Genomic DNA, 23,938 nt, shown 5'->3' with positions numbered 1-23,938 from the left:
CAGACACATTACAAATTCAAACTTCCATATATGGAAGAAAAATTTTACACACTCTGTCCTTCAATAAATCACAATTTATTACACTTTCTTTTCTGCCCATATCACTTTCATATGTCTTTACTACAATAAATCAGTCAAGTAAATAACCACTAGACTTGATCTTAAAAATCTTTTCCTACCAAAAGGATTCTGTATTCCAGCATCCACTAAGCATTCACTGAACTATTCACTAGGTGAATTCACTATTCACCTATTCACTAGGTAAATTTTCATCACCTCTACTTAAAGTAATTCAAAAGAGCAAGTACAATAAGCAGTAGTCTGTAAAAGGAACAAGGCATCCTATAGCATGACCCTAAGTCAGGGAACACTTGAAGTTAAGAGTAAATGTAAGTATCCAACAACAAAAATTACTTAGATACAGTGTAACATTATGTATATATCATCTTCACTGAGTTATCTTGTAAATACATATTTGCATGAAAATACAATAACCATGGTATCAGCTTCTATAAGTTTAACCTAGGTTAAATAGTTCATTAGACGGCAATTCCAGGTAAATGAGAGTCCTTAAGTTGTGTGAAATTCCATTCAAATTATTTGGAATCATTCATATTTGCCTAGTGTCACAAGGCAAGGTCAGTGACACACAGTATAAATAAACAGTATGGACTTCATAGTAGAGATTTATAATCTTTTTCTTACCTGCAAGGTTTTACTGACAAGTTTTAATGAAGCTTCAGTTGTCTGGTTTCTAGGCAGACTGGAAGTAGAAGACCAAAAGTACACTGAAGACTAAAAATATATATTTAATGATGTAAACATAAACTGGAGCTAGCATAATTAAATAAGTAGATGACTTCTAGCAAGCTTCTCCATTTTCTGCAAGTAGGCTTTTCAAACTGATGAACTTTTTCAATGGTTACCTTCTGCTTCTGCACTATTAAAGTACAGGTATGATGGCAAAGCACTTTGAAATAGCCTTTGCAACAACAAAATATTAACTACTCTATGAAGCCAGACTCCGCCTAGTTTCATATTCAATATCATATTTCCTCCCCAGAAAGGTAAAAAAGGAGTGTGGCACATTACTGAATCAATGTGAATTTTCCTTAATCATATATGGTAAAAGATTTACTTAAGTAGAGAGGTTTGTAATGTTTTCTAAGTATTTGGAAGTCTACATTACCACAAATCAGTAATTTAAAAAAAAATCTTCCTAACATCTTAAGAAATTTTTTGTAGAAGTAAGTACCTTGCTTAATTCTGATTGTGTTTAGAAATGGTAGATTTTAAGATTTTACTTAATCAGACACATACTTGATTGTGAGACTAAAAAATGTGTAAATCAGCCCTTTTCACCAACCATTAAGAGAACTTAGTAAATCACAGTGAAACATGACAGAGAAAACTAGCAGAGTGACCATGGAAATAACAAACAAAGAAGTGCTGAAAATATTTGATTCATCATATGATGCAATGAAAATCAGAATAAGGCTTTTTTTTGTTTTGTTTTTTTTGGTGTAGAGAAACAAAACTTGGCTGGCCAATGTTCAAGAGACGGAATCAAAAGAAATTTCTCAAGAAGAATGTCAATTATTACTAAAAATGAAAATATCAGTCATATGGTGATGTGTTCTATTTAGATGAAATGATACTCAAATGCAGTTAATTTTTGGGAAAAAATTTCCTCCTACTCAGATTCTTAAAGCTGAATTTTTCATTGTGGAATTGATTACTCCTATTACATCCCTTCAATATTTCTACAGTGCCATCTCAGTGATTGATGTAATTTACTTTAATCAGACATTCAAAAATCAATGAGTTACACCATGAATAGCACGTGTTCCAATATCCCACTTCTGTGGCAGTGAAGGTTAGTCTGGAGTTATTTTACATTTCCAAGAATAGGCATAAAAATTCCTACTCATGCTTTACTTCACACAAATCTGAAGATCAAAAATGAATCAGTAACATTTTTTATGCCAAAAAAGTCAAGTTATTTAAAAATACTCACAATAACATTTTTCATTAGCTTAGGTTATTTAAAACAAAATGTCATTACACTTTGTTAAAGCTGACCTTAAATTCTTCAGAGATATTATGTTCACCTGCTTAAATCTCTATACAGAAGGGAAATACCAGGAAGAACAATCAACATCACCTCAACTTTTCCCCAGAAATTACTTTCATTTCAGTGGGCATCACTATTTTGTAGAGGAAAGGGACAGTAAAGACCACGTATATGGCTGCAGAAACTGCTGGACATGTCTTAGTAAATGTCAAAAGTCATGTTAGGTCATGTAGAGTCAGGCAACCAAACTCCACACTTGGTCTGTGCTTATGATCGTATTATCTAGTCTACTAAAAATGTATCTTCAATGTAACCTTACCATCTATTCAGCTGTACACTGAAGATTCACTGTAAAGTATTATCTACATTCAACCTTTCAGAAACCTGTGATCTGATAATAATCTTACAAGAATAACAAAAATATTCATTATATTATTAAGCATTTCTCTCTGTGACAAAAAAATCTACATCATCACACAGAGAAATGATGGATCTATGATTTTGAAAATGCACTTCCCCTAGGCTAAGTGCTTATTGATCTGTTTATGTAAATGCCTAACAGTAACACTGTCCCTGACAGAATTAAGACTATGTACATATAAATAAGAGATCATTTCTTTAAGAAAAGAAAATTTGACAGTTGCACTAGTTGTGGGTTTTTTCCTATCTGTTTACTTTGGCATTCTTGATGGATTTTTGTCACAATTCTTCAGGCAATGCAGAACCTTGCCTCTATCAATGGCTGCTTCAGAGAATGATGAAAACTGCAACAGCTAAACTACATCCTTGGTAAGAATAAACAAATAATTTTAAAAAAATCTAATTTTTCTCCTGAATATCAAAGCAAAGCAATTATCACAATATTATTTTCAAAAGATAACCTTTTAGTTAACATCATTCCATATATTCTTTACATCTGCAGAGGCATGAGACATATACTGAAAGAAAGATTCCTACTTGTTGTTTGGTCCTACTTACAAACAAATCCTAGAACAACCAAGCCAACATGACCCAGTAAAACCTAGAACAAACACCCAAGGCAACTCAGTCAGTAATGTCAGACATACTGAAATATAGTAATGTTAAGTTCAGATGAACACTTCTTCAGCCATATAAAAGACCTATTACTCTAGAAATTCACCACCAATCTCAGAGTTCTTAGCAGTCTCTCTACAGTCCGATGATACACTTTGAAATTAACTACTACAATTTCATCCTTACATCTATGTCCTCATACACACTCAGATCAGAATTCGATAAGGTGCTGTACTAGGTTGTCTCCCCATTCCTTTTTATATCTTCTGTCCTGCCATCCTCTGGATAGGGAATCACTGGACTTTGGATCTCTTGTTCCTTAAATGTGAGTCTTCACAATAATGAAATTTTCAGCAAGATAAAGACACATTTAAGATAATCTCAGAACATATTTTACTTTTAGAGCAGGAAAAGATCTTCAACTAAACAGCCAAATTCATCCCAATCTTAACTGTAGTAGTACTATCACTTCACTACTCTGCATTTATTTATTAGGTTAACTTTTTCCTTCCTGTTACTCAAGCTGGCTTCCTGATGTGACAGCTTAAAACAAACTCTGTTTGGCAGCAACTCAGTAACTACATCTTACACACCTTATCCTTGGTTATGCAGGAATACACTAAAGATCTGCAGCACGCCTATTACAATCAATAGAAGAACATGACAGTGAGTTTACTATCCACACCACGCAGAGTAAGAAGAAAGAAGGTAGAAATCACAAGACATCCTTGTTTAAAAGACTAAAACTCCTTTCTTTTAAAGACTAAAGTATGAATACTACATGTAATGAAACCTTTGGAGTAGGGTTTTTTTCAGAAGTGATAGTATGAAGTTCTATTACATCAGGAAACAAGAGAATTTTAAAAAAAATAAATCATATAAAATAGCATATAAAATAGCATGAGACTGCAATAATATTTAGTTCTTTGAATGATGCTTTCAGGAAATTCAAAGATTTTTCCATTGACACATCATACTTCACCACTGTGAAGCAGTACTTCCCTTTTCTATGCAAGCTGCAGGGAAAAGGAAAAAACAAAACAGATTTAGACTCACATACACGTATAAGATGTTTCTTTATGTTGTGCTGATAAGTAAAGATGTTGATTCTGAGAAATAAAAAATCAAAACCCGAAAGAACATGCTTTTTACTGTCTTTTGATACTTCATTGAACTGCTAAATTCACAGAATCACTGAATTCTAGATTGGAAGGAACCTCTGGTGATTGCCTTGTCCAGTATCCCTGAAAGGTCACCTAGAAAACGTTCAGGACCATGTCCAGATAAATGAATTCTGAAGACCTAATTTTTCTAATGCAGTAGCTACCTCCTGTTGACAGGACAATATAATAGACATCTACACGAGTCTGCTAAAATATACAGCACCTGAAAAACCTGAAACATATACTAGTCTAACAATTATTTTATTTGGCACATCATAATAAGAAATGCAAAACATAACTTTCACTGATTTTTTTGTCCTTGTTTTTTCAATAAACACTTATTTTCCTGGAGGAATAAATACTGGAGGCTTGGGGGGCTTTTTTTCAGAAGAGTTGGGGTGGGTTTTTTTAAAAGGAAACAGTAGAAACATTTTGTCACTATAACTGGTTCCATTATGTATAATCTCCTTGTGTCCAGGAATAGAAAAGCAAGCGTCTTTGCAGTCATTCAACCATACCACACTAAATTCAGGTAAAAAAAGGTATTATAAAGAAAAAGAATTTAGTAAAGGTTAAAGTAGAGTAGACCTCTCTGACATGGAAAAAAGGTCTTGTCTAGAGATATTACATATGTATTGCAGGGAAGTCTACCATATCACAAAATCTGTAGCTACAACACAGTCTGTAGTTACATTCCTTACTCTAATTTAGGACATCTCTTTCACAGAACATGAAAATAATTTATTTGGGGTTTAACCCATTTTAAAATGGAGAAGCATCAGAACTGACAACATATCAGCTTTTTCACTATTTGAACCTCTGACATTTCCAAGACTACCTTAAATCCTTCTTAATTCACAGAGGCTTATTTTTTTCATATGAACAATGAGTAAGGACAACAATAGCTGCTTCCTATGCTGCATGTACTATTATTTTTGCACTCCCAGTGTTTCTTTCTTCCTCTGTATTTCTCACTTCAAGACGGAAGAAAAGAAAGCTTTTTAATGGCAACAGTGTTATGCTCTGGGTGACCTCCTATCCAGTTGAAGAGATAAGTATCAAGAAATCTGGCACTTCTAAAGTGTTCAGCATGAAGACTTTTGATCATCTGTAGCAGTTATAAAGCTGGCTAGGCATTGCATCCTTTTGAGTAACTTAACTATCAAAATTCAGACGCTCATTTCTGCATCTAATCTTAGAGAACCAGTAAAAAATCTTTCACTGCTATGGGTTCGGTCCTGTAGAAAGTGACAGTCCAATACAACTGGGTTAAAACTGTCTATTTCAGGTGAAAGAACTTTAAAGTACATTATATATATTGCCTCACTCAAACTCATGGCAATTAGTACACAAATCTAGCATCAAACTTTGGAATTTCAATAAAAGATCAAAGCTACCAGCTAATTTTCAGGCAAATTATTATAGCAGAGAGCATTTGGTCATCAAATGATCCCATTTCTCTTCCATATTGGAAGCAATATGTGGAATATATGGAAGTCAATTCCGTATCAACTCTTTTCTTTCTGACCTTTTTTAAATTTTATGTAAAATGAAGACTGAAATGAAAAACAAAATAATAAAAATAGGAACATTTACTCTATTTTTATGACTTACTACTTACAAAAGAGTTGCCACAATCTTTTATATAACAAAATTCAAAGGAAATTACTGGCTAGGGCCATGAAACATACACTTAACTATTTATCCTGAAGCACACTTTTTTTGTCTCAGATTTTATTTGGTTTATGTACAATGGCTATGTGCAGACCTATGGTATACCTCTGTACCTGCATGAATTTGTTATCAGAGTATATCATATGCACATAATTGTATATTGCCAGTCCCTTTTGAGTACTAGAAAGAAAGAAATTTAAAAAAAATAAATTTAAAAAAAAAAATCCAAACCCAGACATATCCATTTGAAACAATTTGCTCTTATGTTCTGTATTTAACAAGAAATTCCCCTTAAAGCATTCTGTGCTTGAAGCCTTGTAACACTGAGATTATGCATGGGATTCAACTTAATAGAACTAAGTTTGAAAAGTGCTTTTAGATGTCACAGTATCTGTCACAGCTCCTGCACTGACAACAAGACCACAGAAGTAAAGCCCCAACCAGACACTCCAAGGCATAAGGACACCGTGTTTAGGGAACTGAGTTCCACATGCTGTCTTCTTTTGGCAAGAACAGCCTTCTAGGAACTACCTGAAGGAAAAGGTTGGCTTCTACTTCCAGACATGAAAATTCAGAAACACTTAGGTCCTTCTGATACTCTGTGCCTTTGTTCTGACAATTAAGATTAATCTACCTACTGGATGTCTGAATTGAGAATTGTCCAACCAGGTAGCAGGGTACAGAGAGATAAACTTTAACTTTGGCTTGCCTATGTTTGACTCTAGGTGTGGTAGCACTCTTAAGATTCATCCAGAAAGAAGAAATGTATACAGAAAATATCAGATTTCCAATCAAAGTAGCTTCCCTTAGTTGATCTTTTCTAAGAGGATAACTTCTCCCATGTTTATTGCTACACTGAGACAGACTACCACTACAGAAAAATGCCGGGGAAGTCTGTGATCTAAGATGAATTTGCCAGCATTTTTCTTCTTCTAATTCTGCTATCTGCCCAGCATCTCACTCATTCATAACAGCTAGAAGTGACTTTGGAGACGTTTTGATTTTTCCTTCTGTTTAGAAGTCATGAATTCACTGAAATTTTAAATGTAATTGAGATTATGCACCTGAGAATGGCTTGATAGTTTTGAAAGCAGAGTTACAACAATAACATCTTATGATATACAGTGAAAATTCAACACATAAAATGTTCAAACCTATGAACACTTCCAATATTTTTAATTGGTTCCAATTCATCTGCTTCCCGCAAGACCTACTTTTACTCCAGCTCTGTTGGGAGAAGTATCACCTGCTGACTCTACAATAAAGCAGAGTTATGAGAGATGTTTTCCAAAGAACTTTCTCCAGTAAAAACAGATGAAAAAAGTGACCTCATGACAGAAGAGGAAAACTGCACTTAGCTTATGTCATTGGTAAATGTAAACATTTGGCAAAAGCTTCATAGAAACACATCTGAAAGAGTCAGTATAGCAGATGCTAAGCTCAGCAAAATGAACTCTGTCACAGCAATGACAAAAAAACCCTAGCAAACCCTTAGCATATTGATATTTTCAATAACAACACTGATACATATGTTTAGGTGATTAAACTGCTCCATTTTATGTATCTTACAATATAGGTGAACTAGTGATTCAAAAAGAGAGATTTTCCATACATGCCAGTTTCAACCTGCCAAAACAACTGCGAGTTTAGAAAGTCACCAAACATTAACATATTTCTCTATCTTTTGCTGAAACATATAAATAAACAAGCCAACCCCCCAAAAAACATAATGTGAATCATCACCACACTATGTATTAATAATGTACTAAGTATAAGAACACTATAAACTACCAAAAGAATTATGCTAAAAGTAATTTAAAAACTAATACAACCAAAAAGATTTCAATAGTATATTGTTAAGAAAAATGCCGATCTCAAACACAGGGATATGTATCCAAATCATTTTCATTTGATCTATCTAGCATGAAAAATCAAGTAAGTATGTCCTGCATCTATGTGATTTACTAGATCAAAATGTTCTTTTGCATTGTTCAGTTCCAGTTTCTGTTTCATGCTTTATCACATTAGAAAATGAATCACTCATCATTTACTTTGTTTTTACTCTTTTTTATTACAAAGATTTTTGGGAGCAATCAGCAGATGGAGAGAATAGAGGGCAGCTTAATTTACTGTCACTTGAAAGAATCTGAAAACAAAGGAGACATCAAAAGATGCCTTGGACCAAGTCATCAAAATTTGCTAGAATTCCATACACTAAAGGACTGGTTATTATGCAAAGTAGCCAGACCTTGCTTTGTTCCATGAAGGGAAATCACACACTTAGCAGTCTGATAAGATAAATATCACAAAACAGAGGACTATGCAGTAGCTACTGCCCTTTATAAAAGTCGCCATTGAAAATACTGGTGTTAGCAAGAGTCAATGAGAAAAAGTTGCTATTTTAAGTCCCATTTTGCCATTTTTTAAATTAAAAAAGACATATTTCCTATAAAATTCCAGAAAAACAAGTACCCTTCAAATTTGATTTCATAAACTCCCTTCAGCATTACAGAAGTGTAGGATAATATTTCAATGGATATAACAAGATGTTTGGCCCCTCTAAAGACCTCAGGTACACTGCATAACATGGAATTTTCACAGATACTCCACTGTAACATGAAAGTTACTGTTATAAAAGACCTCTAGTGTTTTTCCATCCTCAAATGTCATCAAGACATTTAAGCATTTCAGAGAAAATCAGATTAGACATGAAAATAGCTATTCACTTACACCACCTTTCCAAGGCACTATGAAGAAGGGACATGTTTTCAACTATCATTGCTCAGCCATGTAAATTCAGGCCATGAGTTTCATCTAAAAGCAAAACTCAAAAACAAAACCCACTACTGATTATGAAACCTGAGACCAAAAAATTGGCAACTCTTTCTGTGCTTGCCATGGCAGTGATAGCAGACCAGCACTATGCTGTCCTGTAAGTTCCATCATAAATTTAATATCTCAAATACTACAAGAAGTACCCGAACTTAGAAGCTCCTCAGCTTTATTAAATTACATCTCAAAATCCCTCAAAAATCCTAACCCTTCCATAACAAAAACAAACCAAAGAAACAAAAAATCAACAAAATATCAGAAAAAACTTTTTCATTATTAAGAATTAATCTGTGCCTAAAGATCACGTTTTTTACAAGTCTAGAAAAGCCTGTCCCCATATATACCCAAGAGTAGCGTTTACTACTTGGAGTGATGATGCCTGATACTTTAATCAGAGCCATCTTACTGCTACAGGCAAAATTTAATTTTTCAAGACGGTGGATTAAGGGCCATGATGCTGTGCAGCCTGTACCATGGGGAATGGTAAATGAGGAACAGGAGAAATACTCAGATCTAAAATAAGGTAAAAGGCTCAGAGCTAGGATGCACACAGAGCTTGGGGAGGATCCCTGTAGAGCTAGGTTTGATGCTTCTCTACAGCAGAAACAGAAAATTTGAAGATAGCAGCAGCATTGCTCGGAATTGCTAGCCAGCTGTGTCACTGTGCAGTAATTTTCTGACCATTGAATACTCCCTCAATGGCAGCATCAAGCTTGTGTCTCCAGGGCTCTGGCTCATATGAGGTAGAAAAGGGCTAACAGCTATTTTGCTCTGCAGAGTAACCCACTGCCACAATATAACAACTGCCTGCTCTGCCTGTAGCAAAAGACAATCCTGATTTCAACAAAAACATTATAGAGTTGGGGATGAGAACAAACCTGAAACACCAGCAAATTCAAATTACTAAGCTTCTTTTTATTTGACAACACTAATATAATGTATTAATAATTCCAAAGAATTATTTATCTACAGATGCTGAATTTCTGTACTTTTTGAAAGGTAACCAGAATGTTCTCAGATACACTGCAGTTTATTGTGGGATAAAACCACCACTTCAGTCTCTCTCCTGTATTTACCAATTACATATATTTTCCTTTTGATTAAGTTGCTGGTTTGTTTTCATTAACAGTCAGACTCTTCTGCATGATCAAAACCAAAAAATGTTACATTGAACAGCAGTCCTGTAACTGATCACCTGGTAGGGTGACCATGACTATTTCCAGACACTTCCTCAGCCTCTGTTAAGCCAGTGACAGATTGCAGTTATTAACAGGTCAGTGAATAAATTAATTCCAGGGCACTGAAAATAATGTTCATGAAATGAAAAGTGGCCTTGCTGACATTGCATCACTATTTCTAGACAGTGTGCCTGAACACCAAATAAATCTCACAACTTGGCTGAATGCCAAAAACTAGTGACCTAGTTTCATTAGTGTGGGAAAAGACCAGCAATTGGTCCTAAGAGAGCAGATTACCAAAATAACTTCACACAAAAACATTCCATAAAGAATTTTCTTTAAATCAGACATTTTCCAATCTAACAAGTCACTGAAAATCCTCTCTCCCTTGAAATGTCAGTCTGAGATCCATTAAATTCTAAAGTAAAAATGCATTTATATTACTCATGCTGACATTCCTATACAACATTTTGATTAAACAGAATAAATATTACCTTCTTTCCATCTCATTATCTCTTTCCATCTCATTCATAATAATTTAATACTGTTTTAAATCAAAACAGCTTTTGCATTTTCAGTGAAAAATGTAACACTTCAGGCTTAAACAAAAAGTTTTACTAATAAAAGTAAGTCTATTTTTAAGCACACAGTAATCTGCTCAGTAATCTTCCTTGATTAAAAATTCCTTGGCTTCTCTTCAAAAAACACACTGAGCATAGATGAGCTCAACAGCTGTCAACATAATTTTTAGGAACTTACCAAGTATTGTTGCATCTATACTAGCCCCCATTTATACACTCCAGCTGGTCCACCAGAGCCCCACTCCCAATCCTTCGCCTCCAGTAACATCTATATTGAGATGAAGACATTTCGAAAAGGGGAATCTTAATAACAACACAAAGTAAAAAGATACTTCATCTTCTTTTCACCTTTCCAAAGCCTGTTGCTTTCTGCAAATTGCTTTCCATTCACAAATCCAGCGAGTGAAGAAGGTAAACTGAAATACTGTAAGAAAACTATTACATCACTGGTAAAAATCCCAGAACATTATTTCCTAAGTCAGACTTGAGCGTGACATAAGTAATGCAATGCAATTAATTTCACCCAGAAATCCCTGTTTACAAGTCCTACTAACACATGCCCATGACAAAACCGCAACTGTGTTCTCTGCATGCTATGAGCAGTGAGGATCACTTGCACAATGACTTACACAAGAGGTCTAGAATTTAAAAGGCTGAAAAAATCCCTGATCATTTAATCTCCTCAAAATGTTGGGTTTTCTTTTATCCTCCAGATTCCCTCTGGATTCATGGCTACTGAAAAAATCCTAAAGGATCATCACAGCTTTTGCAAGCTTAACTGCAGCAAACACTCATGTCAATGGAAATTTTGAGCAAATAATGCCATGAAGACTGGTGACTACATTTTGGAAGGACATGCCCATCACTTAAATTTCAAAAATGCTGTGGGAGTATCTGGGGAAAAGATAAACAGAATAAAACCTCATAATAATTCTTTTCTTCTTAATAAACCATTTATGTAAGAGTATCAATAGAAAAGTTTTAGCATCTTATTTCTTTCTCCTCAGTTCTTAAATTTTTTCAAAGTCCTCATGTTTGTATCTCCAATCCATTTAGTTTATCTTTCAGTAACCTTCTGATCAGTGAGCATATATTTTTACTCCTTTTTCTCTCCTACACCTTCTCCCTCTGTGTCTATGCACAACGTCATTGTAGACTACCATCCCAGCTACACACACAGGCTGTGGCAGTATCATAACTAGGTGTTGTCAACTGTCAAGATTTAAAAATAATAAAGGGCAGGCATGGGGACAAGGGGATGCACCACAGAAGGTGAGTCACCTTAAAGCATTTAGAAGTAGCTTATGAGCTGTTTGATTCCAAGTTATCAAGGTTGCTTATTTCAGCCATGAAAATCATGCAAGTCTTCTACACATACTTTTTATCTCACAATAAAATGCACATTTGACCACCACTTACACAGGACTATTGAAAATGGCCAAGTAATATGATCAGCTATGTGGGTTTACATCCAATGTCCCATCTTCACCATTTTGTACTAAATTGTGTCTATTGTGGTGCAATTTAACAAGCTTCTTAACACTACAAGTATTTTCATCATCCATTTTACACATCTCATTTAGTGACAAACCAAGAACTAAAATAAGGATTCTATGTTTCCAGGGCTGTCAATGCAGAGACAGGATAGGCACTAAGTCTTCCAAAATTACCTAGATGAATAATCTTCTTTACTTCTTTTATTTTGTTGTATTTCACTGCCCTGGTACATTTCTCATGTATATATACTGGTAATTTGGTAATAATATATTTCTGCTTGAATCTATACTAAAAGATAAAATTAGATTTTTCCCTCACCACCTCAAGGTTTTAGAAAATAAATTCCCAATCCAGACTGAGTTGCTTATGCATTTTCATCTTCATTGATTCTTTAAGGTTAATAATTTTCCGTACTTCACCTGCCCATTTTTTCTCTGTCTTAAAACTCCTAAGGAGTTCATTCTCCTGACCACTTTTGCTACCGTTGAGATAGGAAGAATAGAGAAAAAGCTGCTTTAATTTGTCAAATAAAGTGAGTAAGTGAAGCTGCAGGAAGAAAGGACACTATTGAGACAATATTTATTCTCTGACAATGGGCTGAAGTAGCAATGAGGCTCTTTATAGAGGAACTTGGAATGGCAGTCAGAAAAGGCAGAGAACCTTAACATTCAGAAATGCTGACTATGGAAGAGGCTGAGCCTAGAAATCTATGCTATTTTGCTTTAGCCTCTAGGCCACCAGAAGGAGCCAAGTCCTTCATTTTTCCAATATCTACCTCCAAAATGCAATTTTTTTAAAATTTAAAATGAGATCAAAACAACCAAACCACCAATTTTTAATAGAAAATTTCATGCAATTCTGTTTTCCATATCCAGCAAGTTTTTATTTTTCTCTTGCCCCATTTTCGCCCAGAAACACCAGTTATTATTACTTGGTCTTCATCTAAGTTTTGCATAAGCTTAGAAATAATAAAGAAACTTCACATGAAAATGTGCCATTTTTCTATTATAATTTTCAGTGGACAAGAAAGCTTGAGATAGACAGTAGGTTCTGTTTTTATGACATGCTTGTGGAACAAAAGGGTGATCTTTTACAAAGTAAAAAAGGGTGGTCTTGTACAAAGGCTTTCTACAACTTCTAAAATTAAGTCCAAACTTTACATGAGGGGAAAATTATTTCATCAAGAGCATTCATGAACTCTGATGGATCTGTATGAGTCAACAGAAAACTCATTTAACTGATTATGTGCAAGTCTGTACACAGGTAATTTTTAAATTTTAACTGGCTTTGAAAAAAATATAAAGCTCCTTACCTAGCAGCATCTTAGATCATTCTTTTCTCTATATACTTTATTCTTTCTATGTCCTCTTCACTTGAGCACCCCAAGTGAATATTATCTACTTTGTACCTATGTTATGAAACCTACTGTGAATTCCATTCATATTGTTACAGTTGGCCTAGACCATAATTTCTATTCAGTGCCATACTATTCTAAACATGCAGTGAGAAAAACCAAGATGCAAGAGCAAAGTTTGGGTTTGCTTTCTTTCCAAAGCTTCCCTATGTAGTTCCCTGCAGTGCAGAGATGGTATGGAAATGATACAAATGTGATAGTACAATCCATGCTCAGTGAAAGAGTACTTGAATGGAGCTTAAGTCTACATTACTTAAGGAGGATGGAAGAAAACAAATAACTCATTGCATTTTTTTCCCTTTCTGGCTGTCATTCAAAAATGAGCAGCCCATGAATCTCAAAATAATTTTACAACTCATGAAAGCTTTCTTATACACCCCTGATAATTAGGAAGGTAATTGATAAAATTGCTCAAGGTGTAAGAATGAATTTTAGTAAAAACAGTACTCCAAAATTCAATCTGGATATAAAGAACAATGCTTTTATTCTCCCAAGACATGACAAAATTCTAAGGAACATTCAGTCACTGTTTGCTGGTAAAATTTGATTTCACCAGTGATACATCATACTGATCTCAGAACTTCTATTCTCTGCTTTCCAAGATAAAGAAAATTCCTTTTCTCTGTTCTAGTAGTTCCTCTAATGCTCAGCTTGGCTTCTGGGGCTTTCTTTAGTTCTTGTTTTACTTCCTTCTCCCTCTGCAGCATCAGGGGACAAACCTTAACACAGTATGTTGCATATGCAGTCCTGCTACTTAAGATACTGCAATTTCTCAAACACCTGACTGTTAATTCTGCTTTCTACACAAGATGTCTCCAAATTCAGGTCAGCAAGAAATGTTCTGCAATCTCTACTAGCAAAACAAACCAGAATGTTGAAAGTGGTCAATTTCTTACACTGAATTTGACATTTCAAATAGTATTCTATATAACTTGCAGTCATCTGAGATACACATGATAGCCTTGGATACCTCCTCTTTCTGTAAGAAGTACTTCTTGAGTTTTTAGTATGGATTTGGAAAGTGTTCTCTGGTTAGCAGACAAGGGGGAAGGTTGCTCTGAGGATCCCTCTGCAAAGCTGAGTATTGGAGATACCTGCTTCATGAAGGTACAGGGGACAGTTTGGATGACACAGATTTCTATCATCTATTTTGCTGTACATTGCTACTACTTGGGAAGTATTCTATTTAAAAAAACAAAGAAATTTGTATATATAATTTGCAAAACATTGGTTTTATGTGTGGAGCTTTTGCAGTGTTAGTATTGCAAGACATTTTGCAGTTTTGCCTCAACATCACCATTACAACTGGTCAAAAAGCCAGTGAGAAAATGATTCAGTTGATGACAATCAGCTTACTTTTATTTAAGAAAAGGAAACTGTAAGAAACACAATTCTTTTTAACTTACAGAAGCAGAACAAATTTACCCCCCTCTAGAAACATTCTATATACTGTGTTCAATTACTCTGAGGAAAACATGGATGTTAAGACGCCTCTTTTCTATGCTACTGGCAGCTCTGCAGCTCCTTATTTCAGGCCATTTGTTAAATGCATCTCATGAGACACACATTAAAAATATTAAAATATAACTTGAGTTATTGAGATTTCCGATGACTGAAGAAAAGTAGATAAACATTATTAGAGTAATTAATTTAGGGTTTTTACTGTATCACATCATAATAGAATTGTTAAATGCTCAACAGTCACTAATAATCCACAGTAAAAAAAAAGAAGTTTTTAATTGTAAGTCAAGAAGAAGAAAATTAATTTTCTTGGTTGATCCACAGTAAATAAAATTTTAACCACAGTATTGATAAAATGCTGAAGATGTGGATTCAGGAGCTTATTTTAGACTGTCTTCTACTAGCATTAAATTTGTGTACATTGTAGTATTAAAACTCTGACACAGGACAGAGGTAAAGAAAAAGGAGAAGTAATAGATGTCACAAAATACATTATAGACTAACGGAAAAAAAAAAACCCAGACTCAGAGCTAACTTTTCACTTTGAGTTTTTCTGCCCACTCAGTCAGTCGATTGTCTCAGGACTAAGACCTGAACTTTGAAAATTTAAAATACTCTTATAAAACTTATGTAATGAAAAAAAAGTTCATGTAAAAACTTGGGAGACTATATGAAATAATTAAAGGAGAAGAAAAGAATAGGCTAGTGAGGGTAGGAATAAAGATGGACAAGAATGGTACAGTATTGCCCAGGTAAGAGGTAAAAAAGTTATACAAAACAAGCAGATTTTTCATTCTAAAATCTGTGATGATGTACTATCAAGAAGCACCTACATGCAGAAAAACTACACTAAATGTGCAGAAGTTTTCAAATCCTACCTCAGACACTATCAAAAATAGTAACACTTTAATTTTTTCAGCACTTATCAAATGCTATTCCTATTACCAATGAAACTGAAATATAAAAATCTAAATAATATCCTAGCAGTCCATTGTAATGTGCATTGGATTTCAACTTGAAATGTGTGACATTCAATTTAACCTTTACACTTGGCTGAATTGGACAACTACTGAACTACTGCTGTTAGCAAGAACATATTTTGTGTGAGTTTTTCAGGTGCGGAAATTCCCTTGACATCTTTCTCATCCCAAATAGAAAAAAAAATTGTAGCTTTAAAGTAAGTACTGCAACAGAGACCATAAGGATGTTTTTAAAAGCAAAGAATTAATACTTTCATAGATTAGGAAAATACATTTTAAAGTCTGGAAGAACAATCAAAACAATACTGTTACCAAAGTAAAGGGAGAACAATGAAATGCTGTGACTTAATCTCTTTCTTGTTCTATATTTTAAAGACAAAACCAGTCCAGTCTCCAACAGGAGACTTTGGTTTCACCTTTGGAAAATAGGGTTCAAAGCAACTTTTAGATGTAGAAAGAATATATAGCTTATTTCAAAGACTTTCTTAGAGAATTAAAAGAGTTTCTTTTTATTTCCTTCTTTTTTTTTTTTTTTTAAGTCTTCCTCATAAAATATGCTTTTAGCAGAATGCTCTCAAGGAAAGCACAATCCCAGGACTATGCACTTGTTTTTTATTTTAATATTGAACAGTGGAAGACAGCTTGCTAATGAAATAGTGGAACTTCTGGGAGGAGCATGGAAGAATAAAGGCAAAATGATGATGAAATTAACAAAGACTTGTTAATTAAAATGCCTTTATAAACATAACAAACAACAAAAAACAAAGGGTGACAGCTGTTAAGTATGCAGACCAATAGCCAGATTTTATCTAGCAAGGTCAAATTACCTTACACAAGGATACTAATTTCAATGAAGGTACTTTCTCTCTCTCTCTCTCTTTTTTTTTTTTTTTTTTTTTTTTTTTTTTTTGGTGGAAACATGATTGTAGTTCCCTGCAGTGCAGAGATGGTCTGGAAAATATAGTACAAGCCATGCTCAGTGACAGAGCACCTGAATGGGGCTACCCCTTGAAATGGCCATGGAATACCAATACCTAGCTTACTCCTAAATCTTTTGTGGAAATAAATTGCATAAAGAAAATGCAAATTATTTTTATATATATGCCTGTCTTTTCTACTTCTTGCTATCACAGAATCCTCCTTGTGAAACTAATATATCTCATTCTATTAACAGAGTAGGAAGTTTATGTATGTTCTTTACAAACGCTTTTATGTTCTCATAACAGATCTAATACTGAGTGGTATATAAATAAAATACTAATAGGTAAAAGCAAATCTGCCAGAAAGGCATCATCTATCAATTGCAAGCTTCGTATGACATCCACTGTGAGAATCTAGAGATAAAAACCAGATTACATCACTAATTGAGACAGTGTTAAAAAGTTATGAAGCAGAGAAAAAAAAAAGGTACTTCAACAAAAAATGCTCCAAAGCACAATTTTTGGCTGAGGAGAAAGTTGTCACTGAAAAACACTTCCTTTGCAAGTTGAGAGACATCAAAAACTACATTCAATTAATGACAGATACTTGCACTTTTTAAAATGTCAGTTTGGGAAACAAAACAAAGAGAATGAGCACTTGTCTTGTGTAAAAAGCCTGCCCACACTATTTTGAGTTCTGTACAGATACAGGATTACACAGAAAATAAGTTGTTTTAACAGTTTTTTAACTAAGAGATCAAAAAATAGGGACTCCTTTAAGCAGTGAATAGCTTTGAAAAAAGTCATTCTGACTGATAACAAGTATCTCCTTAAACTGCAAAGCTAATAAAGCCTGGTTTTTCATGAAATACTGTCTCATACAAACTCACTGCTGTCCACTGTGTTAAGTACTATGACTGAAACATTATGCACAGCTAAGACATACACAACTTTTTCCCAAGCTCTTTCTTTCATGCCTAAGAACAGGTTAGTCTTTGCTGAAACCTTTTCATCTGAGGCCAATAAAACTTTCCCTTTGTCTGGCTACCTACTTTTAATAAAATTCTAGGGACTGTTTGTTTTTGCAACCTCTACCCTGTAAACCACAAATTATAGCACAATAGGCCAACAGACAAAGAGTTCACAGTGAAGGAATCTGAGGAAGAGAGGGGATGAACAGACCCATACACACTCTGAAATACAATATAGAGGAAATAAGTCTAAGAGATTCCTGGACTATGGGAAGACAATTTCCTGACAGAGGTGGTGAGTGAGCAAAGAGGCCAAGTGCCATCCTGCTATTTACAAACAGAGAAGGATAATGTGCTGCTCAGAGGCCATCTAGGGCACAGACAACCATGAAATGAGAGTTTTCAGTTCTCAGAGCTGTAAGGAAGGGGCTTAGCAGAATTGCTACCTCAGACTTCCAGAAGACAGACTTTTGCTTGTTTGGGAGGCTAGCTGACAGAGTCCCTTGGGAGGCAGTCCAGAAGGGCTAAGGCTTTCAGGAAGGCTGGACATTCTTCAAGAAGAAAATCCTAAAGACAGAGGAGCAGACCATCCCTATGTGGCAAAAGAAGAGTCAATGGGAAAGAAGACCAGCTTGACTGAACAGAAAGTTTTGCTGGAACTCCATAAAGAAAGAAAAGACACTTGGGAGACAACCCCTTGCAATGCTTCAGGCTTGAGGCAGAGTGGCTGGAAAGCTGCCTGACAGAAAAGGACTTGGGCTGCTGGATGACAGCAGCTGAATGTCAGCCAGTTGTGCCCTGGTGGCCAAGGCCAGTGGCCTGGCCTGTATCAGCAATAGTGTGCCCAGCAGGACCAGGGCAGCAACTGTCCCCCTGAACTTGGCAGTGGCGAGGCCATACCTTGAATAATGTGTCCAGTTCTGGATCCCTACAGAAAAAACATTAAGGTGCTGGAGCATATAAGAGAAGGGCAATAGAGCCAGTGAAGGGAGCACAGATCTCATGAGGAACTGCTGAGGAGTTAAGCCTGGAGAAAATGAAGCTCAAGGGAGACCTTATCAATCTCTACAACTACCTGACAGGAGGCTGGGGTCAATCTCTTTTACCAAGTAACAAATGCTTCAAGTTTTATCAAGGGAGGTTTACATTGGATATCAGGAAAAATTTCTTCACTGAAGGGTTGTCAAGCACTGGAACAGGCTGTCCAGGGAAGTGGTTGAGTCACTCGAGTGGTGTAGATGTGGCACTTAGCAACATGGTTTAGTGGTGAACTTGGCAGCGCTTATTTGACAGTTGGACTTAATGAGCTTAAAGGTCTTTTCCAACCTAAATGATTCTATGACACATTTTTTGTGTTGGCATAAGACTACTTGTGCAATGATGATTGGCAGACTCTCCTTGGAAAACAAAAATCATCAATATTCATTCTCAGATAACTTTCCCATCGCCAAATTACCAAGCTTTTCTCTCTGCCACACATTTCCACTAGTCCTCTGAATCCTGCCTTCCTTACTAGAAAGTGGGATGTACTCAAGAGGAAAAACATAAAGTTTTACTGCTTTTCCTGGTTCACATTCTGGCAGTTTAAGCTTTTCCCATACTGCGGTATACTGGGTTTAGATTTCCAAATGCAGAATTATAATCCTGCTCCCTCACAACGTGAACAGCAGGTCTGTGAACATAGCTATTGTATAAAAGGAGGCACTGCTGTCATCCGACTTGGTCTTGGTATGCTGTCTGCCATGGATGAATTTTCTGAGGAGATTCAACCTGCTACAAAACAGCACAATCTATAAATGCATACTTGGTCAAGACACTCAGCAGACTTAGAAGGAACAATTTATTTTTGGTTAGCTCAACTAACTGCTGCTCAAATTTAGCCTTTAGAAAGTTGTAGTACATCTGTGCATTCCCAAAAGAAGAATGTCTTGCACCTAGGAAATCTGTGTTAAAATTAGTTGGTCAATAGACAGCACCTCACTCTGTCTTTTGATAATCACATTTCATTAAGAACGGAGTACACCATAATAAACAACAAGGTCCAAAAAAACATAACAGCTGATATACCCTGGATCTATATTTTAACACCATTAAATTCTAGTAACCATCCTCTAACAGAACTCTTTGATTATAAATTTCTGGTCTTTTAAAACAGCAAACCCTCACAATATAAATATGTTTCCACACAGCCTCAAACACCCATTAAGTATCACCTGAGTTAAAATTTTACATCTATCATATATTCCCATCAGCTGACAGAGCAGAATAAAGAGTAGCTTACCATGGTACAGGAACCTAGTTCAAAGAAGCAGCTCAGTTTGCAAGCAGATTTCAGGTGTACTAGATGGCAGCAGAAATCTATGTAGGCCTCTTAAAATCTACAGCTCACTTTTCAGCTCTACTTCTCAGTTCTCTTTTGGCTCAGAGCAGCTTGAAATAAACACTGTCAGAAAATATTCCATTAACCCATGAAGCCTATGGTTCAAGTGTGTATACCTGGCTTCTCTACCTAAATGACATCTGCAAAATTCCTTCACTCACCCTTCACTTTCTGATGACAAAAGGCATAATCAGTTACTATTTGGATGACAAGCAGCAAAAAATGGCTGAAACAATGCCATTGCTTAACAGGACTGGTGTGAGCACAGGCTAATCAGGAAAAAGTTGTGATTGGTTCAAATATATTCAACAAAAATAGTTGTTAGAAAGGCTGATAGGAATAGGGAAAAAAAATCATCACTGAACATACCCCAAAATGTTGGGGTAAGATGAAAAATCAATGTAAGAAGTTTAAATCTGTCACATTTCCAAGGAGCTGAAGACATACGCCTGACTCATTATTTTAGGATGAGAAAAAAACAAAGCAAAACAAACAAACGAATGAAAAACCCCCAACTTTTCAAACCTCAGTCTTTGAATAGCAGCAATATATTCTGAATGAAACTTATAACAAGTCAGTTAACTAGCATTTTAAGATAGGAGCACAGAAGTTTGAAACATCTATAAAGAACTGAAGACAAGGAAATGAGACAACCTAAAAAAACATAGTTGAAAAGTTGAATACAGAGAATATACGGAGAATTTGCACTGAATTTCTTGAACTGGAGAGTATGTTTCCAACACTGTCCTACAGAATTACTTAGGAAAGGAGGGAGTGGGAGGACAAAGAGCAAAAACTGACAACAAATGTAAACATAAATTTCTGTCTTTTTCTTCAGTGGAAGTTATTGCCAAGGCATATTATTTCACAACAACACCACTACCAGTAAATACATCTTTATTATCTTTGTCCACCACTAAAAAGAAACCAGACATCAATCATAACTATTTTCATTATGTAAAATGTAGCTCTGACCACAGAAAGCATTGATTGAAATCACATCTCAACAACAACCAAAATTATATAGCAATTGAAATTGTACAATAATTGTACAGATTAGTCATAGGATGGGACAGTTTTAAACACAAAGTTCATACTACTACTCCCATTATGGTTGTTTTTACTGTTTGCTTTTTTTTATGTGACTTGCAATGATATCCATTTGAACTGGATATGGTGTTTTCAGAATAGGTTCCACCCATTAGATAGAAAACAGGAGCAAAAGAACAGTATAAAGTTCTCAAGAACTCCCAGAAATTAAGACAAAAAATCACAGGGATGTACTTTTTTCCCAGTTATTGCCCTTTTCCCACAGCAGCAAATATCTTAATTTAAGTAGCAATGATTTATATATAAAATAAAAACAAAAGGTTTCGTAACAATTCCTTGAAAATTACTTATTATGTAACTTTCATTCACCTTGAGTATATGAAAAGCAGGTCAACTGGCCTTCCAAATACAAAAGTTCTTGACTCAAAAAGTCTTGGCAAGGTAACAGATTTATCCACTGCTACACTTTCAGTTCTTAAACTCATTACAACCAATATACAAGCAGCTTGAAAACAGTACTTGAACCCTAAAGTACCAAATGTTATGTAAAAGTAGATCTTAATTCAAATAATTGCTCTTTTACACTGACAAGCAATCCTTCTTCCTTGGTTGACCCTCAGGAAAATTATTTAGTCTTCAGATCAAGACATTAAATGTTATTTACAGAATCACTCAATGTTGACTTAGTTAGTGAAGACTTTATTTAAAAACATAATATACAGGTGACTGTCCCTGGAAATAAGAAACACACTTTTTAATAATTTTGGTAAATAATACAAGCAATAAGCTGTAACACATACTAAAATACTGAATAGAAATATAAAAATAAGCAGAATTCCATAAACAATTCAAAATCTGATACTAAGTACATGTTATTTAGTTATCTGTGGTAGCAAAAACAAAACATTCATACCTGCACCTGGAATGATCGCCAACTTTGTTTCAACTAGGCCCATTTTAGCAGAAGATGCTAAAAAACAGAATATAAACAAAATCTTATTATAATGTAGAGGGAAAAAAATCTATGGAAAACACATAATGATGACCTATAAGTTTGCTAATATATTAAATTTTCTTCAAAAAGAACAATAAATCACTTTTAAAAGAATTTGTTTGTTAAAAAGACTTCAAATAGATTCAACTGATCTGCTTTTAGTGAAAGATCCAACTACTTCCATCAAGGTAAATTCAGTACTTTATTAATTTTTACATAGCAAGTAAGAAATTACAGTGAGTAACAGACTTGCTTCCAAATGGAAAGTAATAAAAAGAAATAGCTGTTATTGCTTAACAACTTAGAATGGGTTAGAATTATGTATTATTTGAATTCTTTAGGTGACAGAATATTTATTCTCTAAGGTCAAACAACTTTATAAATCCTAAGTTACTGGCAATTGCTCAGGACCAAACATCCATTTACTTTCCATCAACAGGCTTTACAGTTCTGACAGCTTATTAGCTCAAGGTTCCTCTTTTAAACTAGAGTTGTCACTTTTATAATTTAATTTCTTATGTAATAATACACTCACTAGGAACTTTTGTTCTTTCCCGGCACCCAGTTTAGATAAAATCAGAGTACTTCAAAGGCACAAGAATAAAAAAAAAAAATTAATAATTACTTGACCCTTCTGCAAAACTGATAAAATTAGGGTCAGAAGAACCAAATAAATGTTTAACAAAACAATCCAGCTAACAGGGTTGTTTTAAATGAAACACTAGCAAGTACTTAGGCTTCTGCTAAAGTCCTTTAAAATAATGGGTTATAAACAATGTCAAATACAAAGTAAGTTTTATAAGACTGTTGCCAACAGAAGGATTAGTCAAGCCAGCTCTAACACTAATAACCCTATATTCCATAGCAGTGTTCAGACCTACCTGCCACCCGTATATCACAGGCTAATGCAAGTTCTAGGCCACCACCTAAGGCAGTTCCATCTATTGCAGCAATAGTAGGCACAGGCAGATTAGCTGAAAAAGAAAGTACCAATTAACACCAACGTCATTAAGAACACCTCTGGAATGTGATTTCTTTATATTTTGCTCATTCTACAGTCACAGTATGGGAAAAAATGTTTCATAAAAATACACTCTGACTAAACATTGATCAGCAACACCTTGGCAAAAAAAAAAAAATTACTCTCCCTATCCCTCTGTGGCTGGATAGGTTTGTAATTCTTTCTCTGGCTTCTGCTCACTTTTGACAAAAATCTGAAAAGTAAACTTCAAGAACCAGACAGCAGAGCTAGACAAAGCAGTTATACAAACAGACCCAGATGAAATAGAGGTGTATGCATGTATCACATGCCTGTGATGCTTTCTGTATCTTTACATTCCCAGACCACCACTGGCAATAGTGGCCATTACTATTGCCCCTTTTCTCCTGTAAAACAGTAGCTAACAGCTTAATAGAGGTAGGAGAGTCTTCAGTTTGACGAAGAGATGCACATACTGCCAGCACACATGACAGGTAGCAGGGGTCCAGAGGCCTGTGTGACCACGGTATGGTTTGTATGTAATTTATCATCAGTGCTCTGACACACAAAGTCATTTAAACAATCAGCTTTAAGTACTGCTTTTCACTTTCTCTTCATCCCTCTTTACCACAAACTCAAAGTTTGATGAAAAATGCATTCTCATTTGAGAAATCAACTTCTATATTACAGCTTTAATTATATTTAATGTAAGAGTTACCACAAGCTATCCATTTTAAAATATACTCAAACAGTAG

General features: G+C 35.0%; 1 protein-coding gene across 3 annotated transcripts in view; it reads right to left on the bottom strand.

Annotated features, from left to right (window-relative positions):
• AUH (AU RNA binding methylglutaconyl-CoA hydratase) overlaps nucleotides 1–23,938 on the bottom strand; it is a 106,813-nt gene that overhangs the window by 31,395 nt on the left and 51,480 nt on the right. For 2 of the 3 annotated variants that reach the window (XM_062513248.1, XM_062513249.1), the window contains 2 exons: nucleotides 23,086–23,178; nucleotides 22,124–22,180 (listed from right to left, as the gene is read on the bottom strand). In XM_062513248.1, coding sequence (XP_062369232.1) covers nucleotides 22,124–22,180; nucleotides 23,086–23,178 — 150 coding nt within the window. Of the gene's footprint in view, nucleotides 1–14,075; nucleotides 14,138–22,115; nucleotides 22,181–23,085; nucleotides 23,179–23,938 lie in introns of all 3 variants that reach the window. The other variant, XM_062513247.1, reaches the window with a different exon arrangement.

Source organism: Cinclus cinclus, chromosome Z (genome assembly GCF_963662255.1).
Source record: "Cinclus cinclus chromosome Z, bCinCin1.1, whole genome shotgun sequence".
Classification (NCBI taxonomy): domain Eukaryota; kingdom Metazoa; phylum Chordata; class Aves; order Passeriformes; family Cinclidae; genus Cinclus; species Cinclus cinclus.
Note: the sequence above shows the minus strand (reverse complement) of the source record. Positions and strands in the feature narration are given on the sequence as shown.